The 23,675-nt window shown below is 42.5% G+C and overlaps 1 protein-coding gene across 4 annotated transcripts in view; it reads left to right on the top strand.

The window, feature by feature from the left end:
- The window catches only part of FAM219A (family with sequence similarity 219 member A), a 97,257-nt gene that overhangs the window by 47,242 nt on the left and 26,340 nt on the right, over window positions 1–23,675 (top strand). For all 4 annotated transcript variants that reach the window (XR_014895596.1, XM_085303020.1, XM_085303019.1 and 1 more), the window contains exon 2: window positions 5,862–5,961. Coding sequence is in view for 3 of the 4 variants with exons in the window: in XM_085303020.1 (XP_085159146.1) it covers window positions 5,862–5,961 (100 nt within the window). In the remaining variant the exon portion in view is untranslated. The remainder of the gene's footprint in view (window positions 1–5,861; window positions 5,962–23,675) is intronic.

Below are 23,675 nucleotides of genomic sequence, written 5' to 3'. Positions count from 1 at the left end.
TTTCCTTGCAACCTTGATGCAATTTAAGGTACTCATTTCTTGTTCTCTTAATCAGAAATGTGAAAGGAAACTTGCTCCTGTTTTCTTGGTGGCAGCCTTTTCTATATCTGAAGACAGCTGCTACATTCCTTCTTAGTTCYCTGATGGTCATAACTTCCAGCTTTTATCCATAGGGGAGCTGAAGGGATCACAGCTTGAAATATGGGCTCCAAAATGTATGTTTAAGCTGGAGCCTGGGGGTGTGAAGCAGACTATGGGAGAGTGTTTTGTGCGGTTTGCAGGTTAGACTCCTGCCTGACATCCCCCTCTGACACTTTCCTTTCTCTTGCAAAACGTGTCACTACGGACCGYTGTTCAACGTGATGCACTAGAAATCTTGTATCCTTTGTGCCTCTCCTTTTATGCTGTTTTCCACACTGACTATGTATGTTTTGGTTCCCAATGTTTTTTTGAACACTCCGTGCTTTTAGATATCTAATGTTTATACTGTACTGATACTTAGAGGCTGCAGAGGCCTGTTGTCCAAAGTGCTGTATGATTGTGCTTATAAAAACCCGCCTATGCACATCAAGTTCCTTCCCCAGAAAGCCTATTTTCAGAATAACCTAGTGTGATACAGTTCGAGGCAGGGTGAATGTGCATATGGCATATCATTTTTCTGTACTTGGGGCAAAGAGGCTGAAAGCATAAGTATTTCTTAGCAAGAAAAATTTCCTAGCCCAGGAGTCTGGAATGACAACACAGGAATGACAGAAACCTCTYGGTGACCTGAATGTACCCGCTGTGTTTGGGATATGTGTGGTTTCTCCCTTGTTATGCTGTTCACCAAATCAGAGACTCATACACAGAACACTTACCAAGTTTTCAAACATGATGTTTGACTTGAAAAATAAGCAAAACACTCAAGCCTGTCCTTTCTTATTAGCATTTGTCTGCAGCATGTGACGCACATGGGCAGCCTTGGAGAGCAGGAGCCTGCTGGACTGTGAGCGCTTGCTGGGGGCTATTGCACATGCACTGACAACAGGGCTCCCAGGGTCTTTAAGCTGAGCATCAGAGGAGAGCAAGCACATCATCAGCTGGTGCTGGGGGAAGACAAAGTAATGAGCATTTGACTTGTAATGATGCAGCTCCTGATAATCAGGCCAATGCATCTGAACTGTATGGAGAAGTGGTGGGTGAAGCCCTATATATTAGGTCTTTCCTTGAGATCTGAGGGTAAGGACAATCTTCTCCCTCTGCCTTATTGAAAAACAGAGCTACTTTGATGGTCACAATTTGTCATAGAGAGCATAAGAGTGAGCATTTTTTCTGTGGCTATAAATGTATGTGACTAATCTTGAGGACTGGGAAGGGTGGGCAGATGGAGACATCTGTTTTCAGTTGTACTTAAGGTGCAGCTGAGAGCCACAGACTGCATGTGCCAGTTCTCCTGCTCATGCACAGGGGTCCTGGGGCAGTTACAGGGTGGAAGGCAAAGGGCTGTTAAGCTCGCAGGATGTCAGAGGACTGTGAAGGAAAGGTAAGGAAGTTGCTTTTTCAGAGATGCTATATGGGTGGTGGTGTTGCTAAAGCCCAGCTCCATTGCTGAGGGTAAAACGCTGCCCATTTGTCAGTTGTTTTGGGATTATTGCTCACCTTAGTCGATGTGGGCCTTTGGGAAAGGCAGATGGCGATAACAGTAAAAAGACTATTGGCCTAGTGCATTACGGCAAATCTTGTATTTCTTGCCAAGTACTGCAAAAAGGGAAGAGGGAAAAAGTGGGAAAAGAAGAAAAACCCCACCAAGTTTAAATCAAGAGATCCCTTAACTCTTGATTTAAGTTTAAAGGTTTTGACTTCTCCCTGTGCCCTTCCACACCAGGGGTTCACACTATTTGTGCTCCATGAAGGCTTACTGGAACTAATTTCTGATGTTCAGAAAAGACAAGTTTTTGAACGGTAGGACATTGGGTAGGACACAGTAGGACACTGCTGTACCTAGCAGGAGGGCAGAGTTTTCAAGGTCCATTGTGTCAAGCCTGTAGAATATGCCAAACTAATCAGGAACTGCCCTGCCGTTTGGATGCACTGGTTGTCCATGCCCTGTTAAGCTGTGAGCCTGCAGGGAGAAAGCTTTGATTAAACTCTGGCCCCAGCCAAACGTTTTCACTGTGCCCTGATTGAAAGTGTTTTTTCCCTAGGAACGAAGACGTAAGGAAGGCTCAGGAGCAGAAAAACCTAAAATATATTAAATTCCCGGAGCAATTTAGAGCCCCTGCAGCTGCAGCTCAGTGCTTGCCTTTTGATTGGGAGTGTTGTGTTCCACCTAGTGAGCAGAGACAAATCACATCATCTGGCCTGGGACTAGTCACACCGCATAGCTGTAATTTTGACATTGGAGTCTCAGCTGAATGCCTCAGTCTAGGGAGGCTTGTAAAAAATAAAATCACAAAGTAAATTGTAATAGCAAAAGCACGTGGTGAAATCTCAGTGTGCTCATAGGCATTCATGAGCGAAAGGCTAATTAGTCAAGTCAGTTGTTCTCTGCGTAGATCAGATATATATAGCAAAATGCATGCATTCTGTAGACAAAAAAGTGAAGTATGTTCATTCAAAGAGGCAATTGCAGCCAAACTACYGTGGGAATTCTGTCTTTCTCGCAGTCAGGGTTGTTACTATGGAGTTTTGTGCATTGCTGCAGAACGTATAGGAAGTAATGGATAGGAAATATGACAGGGCCTCAGCACTCACAGGCCGGGGTAGATCCACTCTAGCATTAGGGAAGCTGTCTCTGGCCCAGCTCAGTTTTCCTTTTACTTCCATTTTAAGCTTCAGAGGGAGAGGGCCTGGCCTGTGCACTGCCACGATGGTAGCTCAGACTCTGCAGTTCCTTTGTGATCCCTTTGCGTTAGTAATACGGGTGCTGCRAGGCAGCAACGTGTTCCTGCCGGAGTCTGCTATCGAGGTGCTGTTCACAGAGCTGAGGTGGAAAAGTGTCATTCCAAACCTTAGAAATGAATTCCTGGTGTAAAGTAGCTTTGTTATGGGCTCTGCTGCTGTTTCCTTCATCACTCCAGCCTTCCCTGATGTCTGAGTCTCCTCTGTGGTTGAGGTACGGCTCCAGTTGAGTAGAGMAAGTCCAAAACCAGAGTCCAGATCCTCAGAGGCACTCAAGAACATTCTCCCCACTCCCGTTTTCCATGCAAACTGATGTCCAATATATCTGGCAGATTACCCACAAGAAGATACTACTCTGCCAGCAGATCAGTTTTTGAGCAAAGTAAGAGCTGTTTTCAATTTAAAGGGATTTAAGCATAAACAAWTTAAATGTGAGCTAGTCCGGGGGGCAGGCCCCCTCCTAGCCAGGTGAAATGCTGGCTGTGGGCTCCCTCCGTGCGGGAGCTCGCAGATCAGAGTGCCTGACCATGCAGGCAAGGAAGGCAGTATGCAGCCATTGCATCATGTCCTTTACTCCCATGCCCTCCTGCAGCCTGCACACCGCAGATTGTGACTCCAAGAGCTTGCAAGGATGCACCCAGTTCTTGGAGTCATGCCCTTTAAAAACAGCTGTATCCTACCTTTTCCCAAAGCATGAGAGAAAAGATACTCGTGCTGGAAGCCTGAACCCACTCAGTGAAGTTCTGGGATGGCTGAGAAACCGCTATCCTTCGTTCACTTTGACCGTTCCCAGGATCATCCTTTCATACAGCCTGGATTCTGGTACAGCCCCTTCAACTGGTTGTATTTGAGAGACTGATGTTACAAAGATACTGAGAGAACCAGCCTTTAACTAAGATCATAAGAGGTTGACACCAAAAATAAAATTGCCCATTTCAGCTCAGATTAAAGGTCTCGCCTACCTCAGTGTCCTAGCTCCAAGAGGTCAAGAACAGGGTGAAGCTGTAGTGCTGCCCTCCAGTTCACTCTCCAGCCTCCAGGGATGGATGGCTCAGGGGCTGCCCGTGCCAGAAGCAGTGCTTTTGTATTTAATAGCCCTTGGTGGATATTTCTTCCATTCATTCATCTCACCCTTTCCCAAAGCCCTTTTAGCATCCACAGTACTACATCATCTGTTGTAGGCAGAAGTACAGTGTTGGTTTCCAGCTGCTGCTGTGTTAATTGCCACTTGATAATGCCATCGCGGTCTTATGTTGTAGAAAAGAAAGGTGAGCTGATCCTCTTTCACATCGGCATCGCTCTCAGGATTATTTAGATTTCTCTCAGATCCCCTATCAACTGTCTCTTCCTAGCTGAAGGGTCCTAGTCTTAGTTGGTTATCTGATGGAAGACACTGCACATTTTTGATTATCCTGGGCCTCTGTTCTGAGCCAAAATGCCCAAAAAAGTGTATTGCTCTTAGGTTGGCAGGAGGGTGGGAAGTACTGAAGATGGAGGCACACCTCTGTGTACGCAGTGCTGTTAGGAAGTTTTCGGCATGACCTCTGCTCCTTTCCAGGTTTCTGACTTGTTTCACTGCTGTTGAGCACTGAGCGGATGTTTTCATAGAATTATCTGCCGTAATCTAAATCTCTTCTTTGAGTGATAGTAGCTGGTAGAGCTCCTCATTTTCATATGTAAAGTGGAAATTGTTTTTTTTCCCTGTGTACTACACTTTTATCTTCATTTAATTTCAACTGCTGTGTTATTACCCGGTTGTTCAGTGTTATTAAAGATTTGATATTCTTCATAAAAGTAGAACTTTTATCTTAAAATTCACGTGATTCATCATTTATGCCTAATTGTGTTCTCGTGGAGACTGCCTTATTTTTTTTTGCAACCTGCTCAAACCTTTTCCCCATGTTATTAAACAACTACCGCATTCCTCGCATGGAGGAGATACCTGCATTAAGGAGAAGAAATCCTGTGTGGTTAGAAGTTATTTATTTTTTATCATTGAATGTAAAATCTTGTAAGCATCATCCTTTTTAAGTACTATCAAAAAAAAAAGCCATCTGGAGAATTCAAAGGAACAGAGTTGCAGTAAAACATTATCACCCTACACATGTTATTTGACCAGTTTCTATGAAAAGAGAGCCTAATTTGAAAATCATATTTTATTTCATAAGCACAGTGTATTATAAAGAGCTAATGTGCGCTGCAAAGAAAAGGCACTGGGGAGGAAGGGACGGTAGCTCACCGAGTGATTTTTTTTTTTGCTGAGATTAGCAATTCAGAGGGAGACTGTAGCACAGGGCACAGCAATACTTGGATTAGACTGGCTGCAAGTAGGCCTGCTGGAGCAGACTTTGTGTTTTGGGAGCTTTTGTTTTAGGGAGGATTTCAGTGCTTGTGTAAGGTGCTGTGTTGACAGATACTGAAATTAATATTCTCAGTTAGCCACAAAGTAGGTTCAGCATGGGAAGTACAAGGGAAGTACAAACTTCCTCAGTCTTCCCCACGAGGGACCAGAGGTTGAATTCTCCTACTCACTCGGTCTTTGTTCCTTCTGAGCTGGACTTTCACACAGCTAGTAAGAGCTTTCTAGTTTTAATCATAAGGTGGACTGGTCCACTTGGAACTGGGCTGAAACTGTAAATGCATTTCATATCAACAGACCAAATAGTCACTGCATGAAAATGAYTTTGGACTACTGCCAGCCCAGGTTGAATTTGAACTGGTGACCCTCCTCCATATTATATTCCCAGTATCATTCATCATGTAAGTCTAATGTTGAAAGCTGACATTTCCAGAGGTATTTTGAACATACACAATGTGACTTCCAAAAATCTATTTTCTGCCCCTAGATATCAGTCTTTTGAAACACAAACTCTGTTCCCTGCAAATGCAGGTGAGGACGCCCCTGACAGCCAGTTAGAAAAACGACTGCTTAACTCTTYTAGCTAAACCCTTCTGTTTTGTTCTGTTTTCTTTCTTAACAGGATCCAACAGCTGCGTCTATTTCGGACAGAGATTGTGATACGAGAGAGGGAGAGACTGTAGCCATGAACTATAAGCCGTCCCCACTTCAAGTAAAATTAGGTGAGTCTTTGTTGATGGAAAATGAAAATACTGTTTCCAGGGTTTGAGGTATGATGGGTGCTGGCACAATCGTATGCAGATCTCCATTGTTACGGCTGAGCATGCTAGCTCAGCTCAAACAACTCACAGAGCAATTTATCAGTTACCCTGTTACATATAGTGTGATCCTGCTGCTTGGAGAACCAGCCTACAATCATTCAAGGGCCTTGTATTTTGAGACAGGGTGGGGACCCTCCTTTGAAAGGAAGGCATAGTGTTTCGCCTCTACAGATTCTTATCAAGATAAGATCAAGGCTTGGTGAAGGTAATGTATAGAGACTGTAAAAAAGAAGAGAAGACAGGATAACTGTGAGCAAAAGGAAAAGGATCAGAGCCTCAGATTGTGACCAGGAAAAGATGGAACTGTTTTACTGTGAGGTAGAGGTGTACTCCACCTCATAAAAATACTCATGCTCTRCTTCAGTAGTTGTGAAGTTCTGTAAGCGGAATGATTGTGTTAGCACAATAAACTACTACTTCACAAGGCTAATGCTTCCAGGAGGATGGCAATCCACACTATTCTGCTTCCAAAATTTGAGCCAGTGTTGTACCACGCAGACTCGAGAACCTGACAAAAATTAGATCAAAGGAATAGCGTGATTTTTGCTCAGATCATGGATAAGATGGGAATCTAAGCCTGGAAGATTTTTGAGCAGGAAGCAGTCTCCTAGTTATCCTCCACATCAGAACAAAAGACATTGATAGGACACTGCTGGAACTGTTTGAGGGTGACTATGCCATGTTGGGGAAGGCTCTGAAAGAAGTGGATGCTCAGGTGTTCAGTGGAGTAGTTGTAGCCCTACAGAATGAGTGACAGTGAAGGTCAGCAGACAGCTAATGTTACAGCAACATTTGGGGAAAGTCTGAGCACTGGCATATGATAATGAAAACATTTTCTCAGAAGACTTGTTTTACCCAAGGAYATGCAGCACTACTGCAAATGCTGGTGTTGGCCTCATTGATAAGAGGAGCCTTAAAGAAACACCAGAAAAAGATTAGGAAGCACTTGTGTAATCTCAAAGCTTTGCCTGAGTACATGGGAGCAGAATAATCAGGCAACTGTGGACATGGCAGTGCATAAAGCAATATCAYAGAGTAGACCCGTGATCAGCAAAAGAAAAGACAGTATTAGCTGAAGCAAGGTATTGGTGAAACAGTGACTAGGGAGGAAAAGATGAAAAGTTGGATCTGCAAATGCAGCAGGATTATGGAAGAGCTTGAACTACTGATCCAGGATATGAACGAGTGAATTAGAACAGCGTATCTGTCCTGCAGTAGCAATCATGAGTACTCTAAAGCCAGTAGCTGCTGTTCAGGAAAAGGCAGAATGTAGCAATATGTTTTAATGATGGCACAACTCAAGATTTTGGTAAAAGATTACCACTGCAGGCATGCCATATGCCACCAGAATCCTATTCTGCTGCCAAGACCATCCTGKTAGTATTAGAAAAATAACTACTACTGCAGTAGTTGTTACGTCAGGAAATGGGTTGGAGAACAACTGATACTGTTATTGGTACATCTGAGATATTCCTGCACTTCCAGTCAATAAAAATACCCAGCAGAGATTCACTGGAGTGACAGGAAATGAAGTTGTTTTAGACTTGGTGTTAGTAAGTCATGAGGACATTATAGCAAAGCTGATAATAGGAAATAGCTTTAGCTTCGTGGATAACAARTTCATTTCATGCAAAATAAATGAAAAGATTTAAAGTAGACCTGCAACAAACTTCAGAAGGAAAACTTTTGTAAACCAACTGCTTAAGCAAAGGCAAGTGAATTGAGGAGCCCAGGAACTCAAACACATTAGGCAGTGTTAAAGGAGAAAGTATCAGATGAAGGGGGATTACTGATGAAGTTTCCGAACAGCCACTCTTGTGACTTATTTATATGTTAATCTTATTTATATGTTCATTAACTTTGGCACAAAAAAACAGGACTAAGAAAATTTACTCATAACATATTTGGGAGGCCTCAGTGCACCAAAGAATCAGAAATTTTGTAGAGAAAGAACATTAAATCTGTAATAATAGAAATGATAAAAATTTGATAGGAGAAAATTAATCTGTTGTAAACTGGGACTTTACCAATTAGAAAGGACTAAGGAGAAGGAAGGCCTGATACATTAGTTGATTGAAGGATAACTAATTATTAAAATGAACTAATACATGAAATTGTCATAGTCACACTTCTGCAGAGTTTACCAGCTTTTTCCAAACATTAGATATAACAGAATGATTATTCTTTCTGCCAGAACTTCTGCATACCCACATAGGGAAATTTTGATTCCATTTGGCCACTGCTGCATGCTGTTATCCACTAGTAAAGAGGCAAAAGGAGGTGTAAGAGTCAGCTTTTTCATGTATCATTGCCATTGTGAAAGGCCAAGGTAGGATATTTGCAGTGGTATGTAACAGTTCCCTTTCTTGAGTTCCACTAAGAGAAATTCAAAGTGAACTAGCTATAGAAAAGGGCTATAGATGACCAGGACAGTGGAGAAAGACTGTCATACGAAAACTAAAACAGGCTGGCTTGTTGAGCCTGGTAAAACCAAGATTGAGAAAGGATCTGCTTATCCTGTATAAATCCATCGAGAATAAATACTAGGGACAAAAAAAAATGTTTGAGCTAACAGAGAATGTCAGCACTGGAACAGTTGGTCATAAATTGGTAAGGAATACATTTTGTCTGGAAATTAAAGTATTCTTAACCATGAAAGCAGGGACAGCCTGGACAGGCTTCTTTGAGGAACAACAAATCTAGAAAATCCCCAAAACTCCTGTCGAGTTTGAACTCCATAGGAATAAAAAAGGAGGCTATGATCTTGCTGCCTGCCAGGACTTCCTTTCTAACTAGTGCTCATACACAATGAATATTCAGTGCTGACAACAATATACTTACAAAGGCAGTAGCGGCCTATTTAAGGGCAATTATCCGACAAGGCTGATGAGCATGTTCCTGCGCTAACTCCAGAGAGAAGTCAAACACCTCACTCAGGCAGAGGATATAGTGTACCTCTTTAATTCTGTGAACACATATCCAGTGGCGTTTGGATCAACTTTCTACTCTTTGGCATATCAAGGTGAGTTCTAAGTTACCTGGGGCAAAGTGAGACTACTTGTATTGTCTCCAGCTGGTGGAACATGTCTTTAATCACATCAGCTCCTGCTGCTTTTTTTCTTAAAATCTGCCCAACRTATAGAATTTTCAAGCAGTTTAATGGCTTGCATCTCTCTGTTCTGGCTGCTGTTCATCCAACTCATCTTTTGTCTCTTTTTCATTAAACTCATCAGGATGTGGATTGTCCTGTAATCTCTTTAAGCCTAAACAAAGCTAAGGTACTACATAAATGTTTAATAGCTTAATTGGCAGAACCACTGCTGGGGTTGTTAGCAACTAGGATTCTAATCCTATTGCAAGTTTTCTGTATGGATATTGGCATTTTTCACTGTTAAATCAGAACCAATTGTTCAGATGTCAAATGCTCTGATGGAAGGTTGATAAATGTCATTTTTTTCTCTCTGAAGGTTCATATATAAATCTGTCATATGTGCTTGCTGGAAGCTTGGTTCAAATGAGCTCAATTAAATGCCATCCCAGCTTGAATACAGCTTTTGCTTCCAGAGCCCGCAGTGATGGAGGTGTGATAGAAAGTGCGTGCTCTGCTCCCTACATTGGACACAGACTTACTCTGCCATTTAAATGTCCTTTCTATGTTTGTTTCTTCTTCTTTGTCGTAAATACATTTCTGTATCGCTGCCATATGTTTGCCTGAGAGTCCATTTGATACAAGGAAAACTTCACAGGTGCCCTCTGTTTCTAGTGTCTTCGCAAAGATTAGACCTGATCTGTAAGTGGAATAATAAAACAGCTTGCTGCTGCCGGCACATGGGAAAGAACCTTATATCAAGGACAAATAATATCTCCTTGTGGTTCCTGTAGGTCATCATCTCAAGCCCTTGCTGGAATTCTAGGCTTGACCATGCTTCTTTCTTACTTGAAACTCACTGGATGGAGGATCTGGCCAGTGCCATGAGGGGCTAGGTGTCTGTTCATGCTTATGACATATCTCCCACACATCCTTATTAGAAGGCATATCCAGATGGAGTACATACCACAAGGCTTTTGAAAGCAAAAGAGAGTTGTGATAAGGAAAGAGAGAGAAACAGAAAATTTTGAAAGTTTTAATCTCAGAGGCTCCATATCCACTGGAAAGCAGCAGATCCCCATGGGATCCCCAGGAGATGATGTATTATTTTAATGAAGTTTGTACCACCTGTTTTTCTACTTTATATTTTTAATTTCACTTCTCTGCATTGAAATCCACCCCCCAGACAGTCTGTCCTACCTAGCCGTCAATGATGAGACAGTTTATGTTAAAACAAAATTGGAAATGTGGCAATTAATTGGACTGTTGCAGGACAGACCACAGTGGTGATGAGGCAGTGGCATCTTCATCCAGAGTATCCACCACACTTAGGATGAGGGCAGTAAATCTGTCCCCTGCCCCATCAGCAGGTGAACGTAAGAGAGAGTGAGAGGGAGACTCGTAAGAGCCTTTATCCCTCCAAGACATCTCTGTTTCTTTCCCTTACCYGGTGGCTGTGATTGGCGTGCAGGCTGGCTTATACACTGGCTTTCACATGCTGCCAGTTAGGTGTGTTCACTTCCAAGCACCAAATTACTTTACTTGTTCTGTTGGATTAATTCCTGTTCATTGACAAAAAAGATTCTCAAAAATCTTAATAAACTATCTAGAATAGATGTTCAATTAGAGCAGGCAAGTCTCRTGAAACAGCAAAAGAACTCCTGTCCCAAAGAAATATAGCATGTTGTTCCCTGATGTGCTTGACTTGGACAAAACCGAGAATCTAATTTATAGCTTGGCTTAGATTCTGGGCCCCAACCTYGTGGAAATCAGAGTGAATAGAGGAAATAATCCGTCCAGGGGCAGAGGCTGATAATGAAAGCTGTGGTGTTAGTTTCTGCCTTCCAACCTGCTGCCATGCATTTATGGCAGATATTAAATTTCCTTACTGTCAGGGAGGAGTAGTACTGGGAATATCAGTCAATGAGTTGAGAACGACAAAGCCCTGAGGGCTGAGCATAACAAAATTGGTGGATTTCTGGTTGAAACTTTACAGATGGTTTGTAATCCTAGTAAAGAATCGACTGCCTTTTCCTCTCCATGTTGTTCCTGAAGCTGCGATTTTTCAATCTCTGTAGTTAGGATCCCTGTATTTCTGTATGCCATGTATTTCTGTATCACAGTGCTGTTTAGAAAGCTACCTCACTTGGGCAGGCCCCCTTCCAGGGCTGCTCTTGCCCCAGGTGAAGGTGAAAAACTGCGTGCTGGGAGATGTAGTCCCAAACAAAGCAGGAGACGAGCTTCTTGTGTAGAACCGGGTCACTCAGTACCTTCTTGCATCCCTGGCTCCTTTTCTGCATCATCACTTCCTAGTCTGCTTCACAGCTTGTGACTTCTAAGTGTTTCATACGGAAAACAGAATAATAAGGGAAGGTTGTAGTAGATTGGACAAATCAATGCCATTAGTGTATCCTTTTGCCAGTACCTCAAGTACTGCACTATTCCCAGTTGCTCTTCTGTAACAAGGCGATTAATGCTAATTAGATGCAGCAGCTGTTGTTTCTGGGAAGAAGCTCTGTAGGTAAATTAGGGAAACATTTTATAAAAGAAGCTGTAAGTCTTTAGCTCGGTCCCCAGGTTCCAGCTCTATTGACAAAACTGCAGATCTCCATATCCATAACTGTTTGCATGGTGACCTCAAGTGACATCATTACCTTAAGTGCACAAAGCCATTTTCCTCCCCTGGGAGTGCCCATTTCCTTGAACACAGGCWGTACTTTGTACTGGGAGAATGAGTAATGTGGAAGCCAGAGCGCAATGGCAATATAGCATTGCTATTGATTTTCTTCATGAAGATAAAAGTGCAGCCTACCACTTGGAGGTCTCCTGAGGCTGGGAGGAATTTATTTAAACATTATTTCATATGTTATTACTCTTTCCATTTGTAAGAGAAATTGCGTACACAGATTTATTGCGGCATCCTTCCTACAGAATATCTCCAGGCTCCTTTGAAGGGGATGAGCGAACAGCTGCATCATGTTAAGGACGGTATGGCTGTCTGCAGACAGAGCAGCAAAGAGGAGGGCGGAAGAACAGTTGTGATAGGCATATTATTGCAGATTTGTTAGACGAGAAGAAATCAGGCAGAAAGAAGGAGGTGGGTAAGACACTAGCTGACACAGGTTCCAGTAAATACTTAAGCCATTAAGAGACTGGAAAAGAGCAACTCACTGGAGTTCAGCAGAGAGCTCTGAGCAGGAGAGAACATATAAGTGGGTAAGATAGAGAAAAGGGAGGTACCAGTTAGCAAACCCCTGGAGCAAAGCATTGGTAAATGAATGTTAGTTAGCAAGATTAGCAAGGTTATTTGCACCAGAGGAGCCTGGTATTTCTGGATCTGCAATCTGATGGATTTGTTTTGCCACCCCACCAGGGCTTTACTGGCTATCTGAGTTGTCCATCATATGTGCACATCTTCTGTGATAACTTACTGGATATCCCCACATACATCTCACAACCCGATGTACGTGCACTACTGACGTCATACATTGCGCATAGTACTCTCAGCTAATATGCCTTCAGATACAGAGTTATGAAGGAGTGGGCTATGAGGTAGCTGAGTTATGTTCATGGCCATTTTCTGGCCATGCTTTAACCACACTGAATTTTTACGGCACCTGTAGATTTGGTAGGCAAGGAAAGGGAGTTAATCCTGAAGACACACTATTACACAAATGATCTTACTGTGTAATCAGAATAGGCCAAAGTATCTATATTTCGAATGGAGATTTTGTGCTTAAAGCAGAAGACCAGGGCTGTGAATTATAGCTTCTTTTCCTTGTACTGCCCAGACCCACCATAGTCTATCATCTCAAATATGAGAAACAGCTCAAATCATGTACTAATTTCACTAGCAGAAGGATGTGAGCCAAAACAAATTAGGCAAATTACTGAGATTCTCTGACAGAAGGAGGGAAAAAAACAGTAATTGAAGTARTGATCAAAATGAAAATCACGTGGTCTAGGAAAGCCTAAATACAGTAGGCAGCATCATACAAGTGATGAACTGGGGGGCAGTTCAGAGGTGTTGTTACATGGTGTGCATTACTCTCACTACTGTTTTCCATGCAGTAAGTAGAGGGCTGCTGTAAAAGCGAGAAATTTCCACAAAGGTGATTTGCACCTTAACATTGACATTAAAAAGACCAACTTGAGCTGAGTGGACAGGGCAGCCTGTTCAGGTACTAGCACTTTTGGCAGAATCGAATGCTATTTTTTTGGCTTTTCAGAGCCCTATATCCTCAAACATGGGTTCTGTCAGCTCTTCTAGCTCATCTCAGAGGAAAGTTTCCCCAGTTCTGAATTACCCAGGTGATACCATTTCTGTAATTCCTTTTAATGTCTCCTTAGGTAAATGACTTTGTGTAGCACTCAAGGGAAGCAAGTAGAACACAGTGTAATTAATGTAAACTGTCTCCAGAACAGACCACAGCATCCACAGATAATATTGTTTGATGCATTTTTTTTCTGTTTGATTTATTAATGATGAGCCTTAAACTRTACCTGACATTTAATTGAATTTGTTCTGACTATTCAGTGATGTGGGGCTCCTGCTTTGTCTTCTATATGCTGCGCACTCAGCTCTTAACTGTCTACTTATTGAGTGTTGGGGCTAAAATGTGATGTCAGCAGATCAGGGCTCTATATTAAGTAGAAAAAACATGCACTTGTCAAAGAGAAAGAATTYGTGCTAGTATAAGAAGTTTACTTCAATTCTTGCTTTTTGACTGCTGTCATTAAGTACAGAAGATGCTATCAGCACCCTGAAAACTTTGTCACTTTTCTGAGATCTTAAAATCTTTTTCAGAGACTGAGAGCTCAGAAAAATCTATGAATCTTGGCATGCCACAGCCAGAGAACATGATAGGCGAGAATGTCTTCAGTATTGTGCGTCCTGGCAACAACTGGGTCCTTGTTAGGTGAGGATGCCCTGGTGGTCTTGAAAGCAAACCTCAGCTGAGCATGAACGCAGAAACATTCAAGAAACTTTTCTCCCCTCACTAACTTGGGGGTGGTCTTTCTTGGCTCCAAGTACACTAACCTGGGCACAGCAGAGCCCAGTGTGCCAACCACAGTACAGCGAGGCAGCTAAAAGATGACCTGTGTGCCCAAGTGCTTACTGTGTCTGTCAGTGAGATGTACCAAATGAAATGGTGGAGAAGAGGTAGGATAGAGGCAGCAGCAACAAAATAAGCCTTTTTTCTTTCCCCAGTAGCAACTCTCAGACTTTATTGTGTCCATCAGTTTCAATTTAGGTCTGAGAAGAAGCAATTTCCAGAAGCAGGAGGCAGCACAGAAGAAACCCTGGAGGTTTCTTCCATGGTGTTTCTTAGAAGGAGGGGTAATTGAAGCAGGCAGTGGAGCAATGCAGGCCTATACTGGGCACGTGGAAAACAGGCTGTTGCTTATGTCAGCAGCCTAGCAGAAGCAACTTTGCTTCAGCTATTCTCAGGAATTGAGGTTGGGGTCAAATACACGACCACTTCTTACACCGGCCACTGCTTTATGGAGAAGTTTGAGCAGCAGGAATGAAGCAGGAGTGCAGATGGTGAGCCCAGCTTTGCAAAGAGGCTTCTGGATCTTGCAAATCCTGGCTGGGACTACGAGGGAGCTCTACCTGTTCCCTGACAGTCACTTCACCCTTGGCATTAGCAAGGCACGTGGCCTTTTCAGGAGTCACTGCAGTCTGAACCAGTTGCAGTCCTTCTGCTCTGCTGCATGCAGCAAGCCTTTTGGCACCTCTCCTCTTTTTCTTTCAGACTCAAGCTTTTGGCACAGCTCTCTTCTTGTTCCAGTTAGCAGTCATTCTCTCTAAAGCAGGTCTCACTGAAGGAAAATAAAGCCATTTTTATTCCTGCTTCATATTTACCAAGATAAGATTTTATTTTAAAAGTTGTAAAGTCACATCAAAGCGGTAATAGGACAGTCTGATTCCATTTCTCCAGTTGTTAAACACAGCTATCGTTTAAAGAGCTTTAATTACTGCCTGAATAGCTTGTGCTGAGGATAGGCATTTATTGCATCGTTCATGGAAATGAGACATCACAGTCTGGTACTGTGCAAATTAGCTGTATTCCTCTTTATGAAACTTCTTCCAGAAGGAAAATCTTGAACTGTTCATCAGATTTTAAAACACAATCCTAAAAGAAGGCATTGAAAGTCTTGTCATAACCTATTGCCCTACAAGCCAGTGAAGTAAACAAATAGTTGAGTTACGCGGGCATGCAGTCCCGCTCAGCTATCTGAGACTACTAGCCACCTGTATGTTCTGGGCCTACCTAAGCTACAAAATCAGACGTGTTAGCTTCCTGTTGTGGGATCCAAGAAGAGGTTTGCCTTACACGTTGCTTGAGTTAAGGCTTTCTTTTCCACTTTAGACATGAGCAAAGAGGCTGCACACAGTAAGTTACTGCATTTCAGGTGGCAAGTAATAACTTAGTTGTGGCATCTATCCATATTCTTAGTCTACTAAAAGATAGCTTTAAATCCCTGGTTTATGGGCTCACTACTACCCATTGTGTTATATGATCATGTACCAGGCTCATGCTGGGACTTCGGTTTTGTTTTATTGGGACCAATTCCTCATATGCCAAAATCTTATACAAAGTATATACTGGAGAAATATTGTTCTGGTGCCAGAGTATTAYGCTTACGCCACAAGCCTGGTCTCTAGAAGGTGCCTGTGCTTTCACAGTTAGAATGTGCCTTATTTGCAACTGAACTGTAACTTCAGCTTCCAGCTACTAACTCTGCCTTTTTCTACTAGATTAAATAGTTTTCCAGGGTCAACTCTATTCCCTGCTGTTAGCAGCATCTTAGCCATTTCTTCAGGAAGAAGAAAAGATGGAGCTTCCTTATAATGAGATAACATTGCATAAACCCTATTTGTAAGTTAACGTGTAGAAAAAATGTGACCCTTAGACAGCATTTGTTTTCCTTTCTCCAAGTCTGGATAAGAGGGTAGATGAGGGATGAGAAGTGCATTTTTGGCAGAAAGATCCATTTAAAGTGAAAGGGTCCTAGCAGCTTTAGAGGCCAGCCCTTGCCTCTTCAGGCTGCTCAGAGAGTCATCTCCAGCTTGTCCTGTAACCACTGTAACTTGTTCCTCCCTGCCTCCACCATCTGCCCAGTACTAGCAGTTGACTCCTGCTCTCTCACTCTGCTTTTTGCAAACTGCTGAAATCAGGCTCCTCCTGATTTCCACGTCAGTGAAATCATTCATCCTTACCTTTTAAGGACACTGCACGGCTCAGCCATTTCCTCTCTCTGACTCCTGCTTTCCTCTTCGCGCCCCTTTTAACTGTGAAGTCTGCCCGAATCTTTTTCTGTCATCTCTGTCCTCTACTCCTGTTCTTAGCTGTGTGCCTTTTTTTGCTGTTGCTGCTTACCCTGAGAGGAGCCTGAACAGGTTCAGAGTAAGCCTCTCTGATTGGGGGAGTGTTTCAGCTCTGTCTTGTAAAGTATCACTGTTTATAGCACAGTAACATAAATCCTCTACAGGGTCTTAAGGTGCTTCTACTGTAAACCTGAAAYCATCGTGTTATGTTTGCTTTAACTTTGAAATTCTCTGCCTTCAGCTCCAAATGGAAAACAACCCCTGCTTTTTCCGAACAACCTACATGCCCTCTTGCCTCTAACTTTGTTTTTGCTCACTGGTGTGCAGTTGGTACAGTCAAGTCAGCAGGTGTTGATGTCCCTTGATGGAATGATGCAGTTCTCCCCTCTTGCTCAGTAATCTGAAGTTCAAGAACCACAAAGTGCTTTGTGCCATGAATAAACTGTGAGCTGGATAGGAAAAGAGAGTTTAATCACACCAGGTGTTTCAGAGCTGTGGGCTGCTGACAGCTCCTTTGCTACAAGGGAGCTCACATGTAACACCATCCATGTTGGAAAACAGCCCTTCTCTATCTCCTTTCACTACTGGATCCAAAAATAAAAGCACATTTTCAATATAGAAAGATTTGCTTCGATTTATTTTAAATATTGGTTGTAGGACTAGTAATTTGTGAGAAGGGATGAATAGTACAAGTAAGACAATCATACTTTGTATAAGCTGATCTGAGGAACAGTGTTTGACGTACTGAATGACACTGAACTAAAAATATATCTTGAACAAGGCTAGCATATTTAMTATTTAAAGTGATGCTGTCAGGCATGGGTAGTCTGAGCCCAGAACAGAGGCTGTTTTTTTTTAATTTAAGATTCAAGTTTTTCTTAAATTTTTTAATGAAAGCAGATACATTAGGGTTAAAGTGTCACCACTAAAGCCTAGCATTATTTTTTTTTTAGTGAGTTCATTAAAAGAATATGGTTTTGGTGATTCCAAAACTATTCACAAACTCAAGTCTAATTATCCTGGCTTCTCTGACTAGAAAAATTTGAGAGGCTAAAGTCACAAAACAGTTGTGGCTTTTTTAGCTAGTAATACGGACTTTCAGCCAGCACACGGAAGATTCAAGTTCAACTCTTTTCTCTCCCTGAATTCTTTAACTACTAGCCTGAAATGTGGCTTTACTCAGCCTCTGATCTGTAGTCAGGGAATGAAGCAATTGCAAAATATGAAAAGAAAACTTAGACATACATGTTTCTGTAGAGGCAGTTGTTCTGTTTTATTGCCTACCAGCTCAAATAACTAACTGGCTCACTCCTGCCTGTGTGCAGAGAAGCTGTGATGCAAGACACTCCTTACATTTGTTTTTCCAAAAGGTTCTGCTATTTTTCATCAAAAGCGAGTGATCAGTAATATRAGGAAGTGATCTTAGCTCCTTTTTTGACCATGTTCTTCTGTTTATCAGCAATTAAATATTGATGAGAACTAGGCATTTTTACCTTCCTAGAAATTGGTGTCACAGCCACATGAGAAAGTCCACAGTTGCTTCGGGTCTCATTGACTACGTGAATTGGAGCAGCTCCRAGAGATCTCCAGGGCAGACCTTACAGCACAAGGTTAGAGAGAAGAAAGGGAAAAGGGCAGGAATAAAGAGGGACAGGACTGTACTAGCTCTCTGCATTTACCTCATCATGACCATCAAATGGGAGAGGACCAGTATAACCTGGAGATTTGTACAAGGATTTGGTTGAGCTGGCAATGAATTGCCTGCAGCATCTAGCACATACTTCATTCCCAGCATGCTTCTTTTCTCACTTTAATCACCTTAAGGAAAAACTTCTTCACTATGARGACAGTMAAGCACTGGAATGTGCCTTCCCAGAGAGGTTGTGCTGTCTCATCCTTAGAGATTTTTAAAAYATGACTGGATAAAAGTGAGCAACTCAGTCTGATTCCATAGTTGACCCCACTTGGAGCATGACTTAGGGCTAGAGGCCTCCTGAGGTCCCTTCCAACCTGAATTATCCTATGATCCTATGCCCAGTTAGGCCTCCAGTAATTTTTTCATATGCCRTATGCTTTCTAATCACTACTTGATAAACCCTAAGTCCTAGCTARCTATTTTCCTGGTATCCCAACACAAACCTGGCAAGATTAGCAGATTTTGACTTGGGTAACTTGCCTGCATGGGCACAGAGCAGTCCTCTTCCCTAAGCACCAGGTCCAGTGATAAACAAGAGAAATCCAATTGCTACTTCATTTTCACTCTGTTATAAATGTTTTTCTTTTCTARTTGTAATTATTACTCTCTGGTCCTTCTCTTCAATTCATCAAACATCCTCAGTTGTACAGTGATTGACTTTGAATACGTATTGAAACTAATTTTCTACTTTGCTTCTACCTTCTTGACTCCAGTGCACAGACAGTGACTCCAGTGCTTTTACATATATATTTCCTGAGTTGCATTTTATCCATGGTTCTCAGTACTGAGTGATGTTTTGATAAAAGCAGACRGCTAATTTCTTGTACCCACTATGTCCTAGCCAAAAAAGGGCCTTCACAAAGTGTAGCAAGGGAATACTACAAAGCAGCAACAAATTCAAGATGGTTTCCAAGTGCTCATGTGAGGTGTAGAGATTGACCTCTTCTGGGCATTAGTGATGACTCAGGCAGCCATGTTTCACATGACAGTTCAGTCTGATATTGGCAGAGGGATTTTTTGCTGCTGTAATTTGGATTTTTAGGGGGACTTTTCAAGAAAAGAGGCTGGTCATCACACACAGAGCCTTGCCTACTGCATGCCACAAATAATTTTAAGAAAGGAAAGAAGAAAAAAAGTGAATCCTCTCATCCCATGCTTTTTTCCATATGCATCCTATGCATTTTTTCCTGTGGAACTGGAGGAACTGTTTTTAAGCAAAAAAAGTTAAAACCCATCCTGACTAGTGAGATCTGTTATTTTAATAACTTGACAAACACTGTTTTGGTCTTCAGATGAGGAATTTAGGGCAGAAGTGGAGGGAATGGGCAGATAATCAAAACTATTAGAAATACAGAGATTCCCTTGGGAAGAAAGGAWTGCTGATCTGGAGCTAACTTGGATATCTTGTATATAGCCCAGAAGAAMAAAAATCTCTTCCATGATCTTGGAGTTTGGAACAAAGAGATGCTTATGACAAACTGATTGTTATATYTCACAAGGTTATAGAATAATGCTGAAACTTTTCAAACATAAAAGAAAATAATAAAGCAACCTTTCAGACCTCATAGACCAGTTCTGTAATCCAGAGGATCCAGTTCTGTAATCCAGAGAATCACAGAATTGTGAAAAATTAAGCAGAGAGTATTTGGAGATCTAAAAATCAAGATTCCCAAGTATATTTCTTGTGCTTCTTCATTTCAACAGATCCATTTACTCTTGCTTCATGACTGCTTATCATGAAGTTAGYACTCAAGTGGATACTTCAGCAGTAGTTATCAAACATGGTTGTTGAAAAGTTGAGTGCTTTAAGCTTTGATCTRTGGAGGAAATGCAGTACGTCAGGTAGAAGAAAAGGGTAAGTGTTGGGATGTCCTGATTTGTAAATGGAAAGCACTGTAAAGCCTTTCTCATTAAAACTGCTCTTTGGGGCATTCCTTGAAGACTTCTAGGGCCTGCTACATAGAGATCTGTCTACGTGTCCAGCAGTGTTGAACACTGTAGTCATCCAAGTGTGATGCCCTTGGTCCTCAGAGATTTCCAGAGGCAGAGTGACTCGTGGGAACCATCTGCACAGACACTGACTTTCACTTTGTTCCTTTGGTCCAACAATGTTTTGAGACATTTTTAGTTACCAAAACCTTCTCTGAGACAAGTTAGGGAGGTCATTTTAGTTGGTCAATCTTAGTTGGTGGCTTTGCTTGGAGACTGTCACATATATGGTAGATGTGAACTCTCTCAGGAATGCTTTACCAGGTCCCCAACAGCTTACACTGTCATCAGTGGACATCTGTCATCTTCCTAAGCATTTCCTAAGCTTCTGTGGTCTGTGCAGTTGACCAGATTGTGGACCAAGCAGTGATTTTAAGTATGATTTTCTGCAAGGTCAACCAAAGTAAGCAGAGTGCATTCGACATTCAAAGTAAAGTAAGAAAACCATATAGGCACTGTTCTAAGCACCGAGGCCTTTGGCATGCACAAAGTTTGATAGGTTTTAGCCCCAAATTGTACCTCTCTGTGTTACTGGAATTGCTATTCTCAAAGAGAAAAATTTCRTTATTAGCATTTGAGAAATAATTCTCAAGCTGTCACCCTGCCACAGAAGAGAATCAGCCCGGAGCAGCAGGCCACATGCTGCTGCAAAGCACCATCACCAGCACGGACAGAACAGAGGCACTTTGTTGGGGCTCACGTTTATTCCAGTCCACTGATTTTAAGCATCAAATTGATTCAATTTACAGAAGAAAAGACTTTCTGTCCCCAGTTTCTGATACTGTGCTCTCCAGAAGGATGTGAAGGATGTGGAAGAGCAAAGGCTGTATGTGCCTTTCCCACTGGAGGTTGTCGCAGAGATGACGCCCGCAGAACTGCTCTGACAGCACTGTCAGTGTGGCCAAGAGGGGAGGTGCAGCTCGCTCTCCCATATAGATTGCTGGCCCCTGTGGAGCTGGTAGAAGGAAACCTTGTTACTGTCATGGGACTGAGCCAATGTGACTTAAGATATCTGGGGAATGGATGCAGACAATAGAAAAATGCCAGCTAGAGTTGTTTTTCTTGTTCCCCCTTTTTTTTTAATCTCTCTGTGCTACAAGTCAGGGAACATCTCCTCACTCAACTGGCTTTGCTGCGTTTTGTGTTGGGAAATTATGATTCCTCCTCTCTCCTTCCCCAGATAGATATTGCTCCAGCAGATCCTAATGCTCCAGAATTTTTGCTCCAGTGTCATCCCCAGAAAGGATGAGGCCGTCAGTCCCTGGGCTTCCTCCACATGTCTGATGGTGGTGAACTGGAGAGAAGTTAAGGCTGTTTGATTCCCTAAAGCCTGGCATTATCCTTCTGTTCACCTCRCAAGTGCAACTGTGAGCAGCCACAAAAGCCTGTTGAAAGCAGAGAGTATTTTCTGCCACCCTTTCCCTCTGCTCATAGCTTTTCCCAGCCCTCTTTGAGCACTGCGTGAGCCAGAATCACTGAGGTGGAGASACTATGATGAAATCTGGATGGTAAGGCTATTTCTGTTTGAATCTTGGCAAAAGCCAGGCTCTCTCTAGCATATTGTGTRTGAGAAAGAGATTCTAGGCTTTAGAGAGTTAATCAACAGCGTGCGTGTGAGCGTGTCTCTGTATCTGTGTGTATGGTGTATGTGTGGCTGCTTCGTCCTCCCTGCAATTCCTTGGACGACTTCTCCCAGGGGAACTGGTACCTCATTCCCCGACACTGTCTCCTGCAGATGCTCCAGCCTGTGCATTCAGAGAGAATTTCTGATGTTGCTTCTCACTGAAGTTCTCTCCAAGAGAATAATCCCATTACCCTTATTTTCGGTCCCTAGAGTAATTTGAGAAGCAGTATTGCTTAAGGTTGCTGATACTTGTATAGAAAGAAATAATGAGACAAAAAGATTATAATTCATATTATTAGCCCAGCATRCAGTTGGTTGGTAATGGAAATCTCTATTCTTGATTCAAAAGAAATTATGAGCAAGCAAATCAGTGTTTCTTTAAAAAAGATTACCCCCCCCAAAAAAAACAAGCTTATATATCAGCAAAGGCTCTCTCAAATACCACCATGCCTTAAGATGACAGTCCCCAGCTCCTCATTTCTTCTGCTCTAAATTACAGTCTGCAGAGTTTTGTTCCTTCTGCATCCTGCTGCCCAGCCCACCAGCAGATGCGTGGTACCCAGCCAGCTTCTCCCCACTGCTGAGTCCTCCTCTCTCCCCTTCCCTTCACTTCACCTCTACCTGTCCATCCAGCAGCACCACCTGGTTGAAGGGCAGGCAGGTCATTTGCCGTAAAGTCCTTTGAAAGGGGTTGGAATTAGCACTGGCTCTGGCAAAATTGCATGTTTTTTATCAGAAAAGAAAGCCTAACCTTTATCATTCCACTTTTTCATCATTAAATTCTATCTGCTTTCTCTGTGCTTAAGTAGATGTATGTAAAAGTTAAAACTGTTGTAGATCTTAATTATTAAAACATAATTCAAACTGAAGCTGGAATCAACAAGAGCTGTACATCACTGAAACAGCTGCGATTTTAGCTGCCAGTACTGCTTACGCACAGTCTGTTTTCTGTCTTAATTTCCTGAGGCAAGGAACTATGCCTTATACACACACTCATTATTTCCTTAATGCTACTGCAGTAAAACCTTGCTTGCTGAGGCACTCAGGCTGTTTCTCTCCTCTTCTACTCTTACAACTCTTACGTTCCTCTCATTTCACCTGCAACTCAGCCAAACATGCGGCTATACCATGATAAACCTTATATTTACTTATAGTTGACAATTTTAGCTCATGAATTGTGCCAAGCGAGATTTGCATATGCATGCACCGTGACCCAGTGCAAACCTGACTGCAGCATTTAAGAGACACAGAAATTACAGTGATCTTAGTATTGCTTTTGTTTGCCTCCTCCTTTTTGTCTTAGCAATATTGTAGAAAATTCTTAACTAATGATCTTTTGATAAGCAAATCCAAGTTGGTACTTTTCCTCCCTTCACTGATATGGCTGGCTGTCAGGGAGGGAGGTAAAAATGTCAGTCTGCCAGAATTTCTGCCTCACTGGGTCGTTTAGCAGAGCGGGTCAGGTAGCAGGGACTCTGCAGCTGCAGCGTTGTGAGCGCTCTCGTTTAGTGGTATCATGGAGACAGCACACAGCCGGGAGGCACCGTCAGACACCTCCCCTGCCTGTTCTTTGGAGGAGGTGGACTCATTTGCCAATTAATAGGATCTCATCAGGACCTTGGCGGAGGTGCGATAGAGAAATTCCTCCTGAAACAGGGAAAGAAGCTGAGTCTGTGCAATAAGATTAGGAACATGGTGAGTGAAACAAAGGGTCTGACATCCAGAATCTCGTTTATATCTTCCTCCCCTTTCCTCAGCCTCCCTTTTGCAGTCCCCAGAGCAATGTTAAACCTTGCTCAGRTTAGCTGTGCTTTGGCACCCCTTCTCTGTCAGTCAGGTTGTCTGCGGTGTGTGGCTGTGAGTGACAGCCACAGTGCGACCA

This window comes from Rhea americana, unplaced genomic scaffold, assembly GCF_003343005.1.
Source record: "Rhea americana isolate MKP2758 unplaced genomic scaffold, rheAme1 scaffold_196, whole genome shotgun sequence".
Classification (NCBI taxonomy): Eukaryota; Metazoa; Chordata; class Aves; order Rheiformes; family Rheidae; genus Rhea; species Rhea americana.
This window is presented reverse-complemented; position numbering and strand designations above follow the sequence as displayed.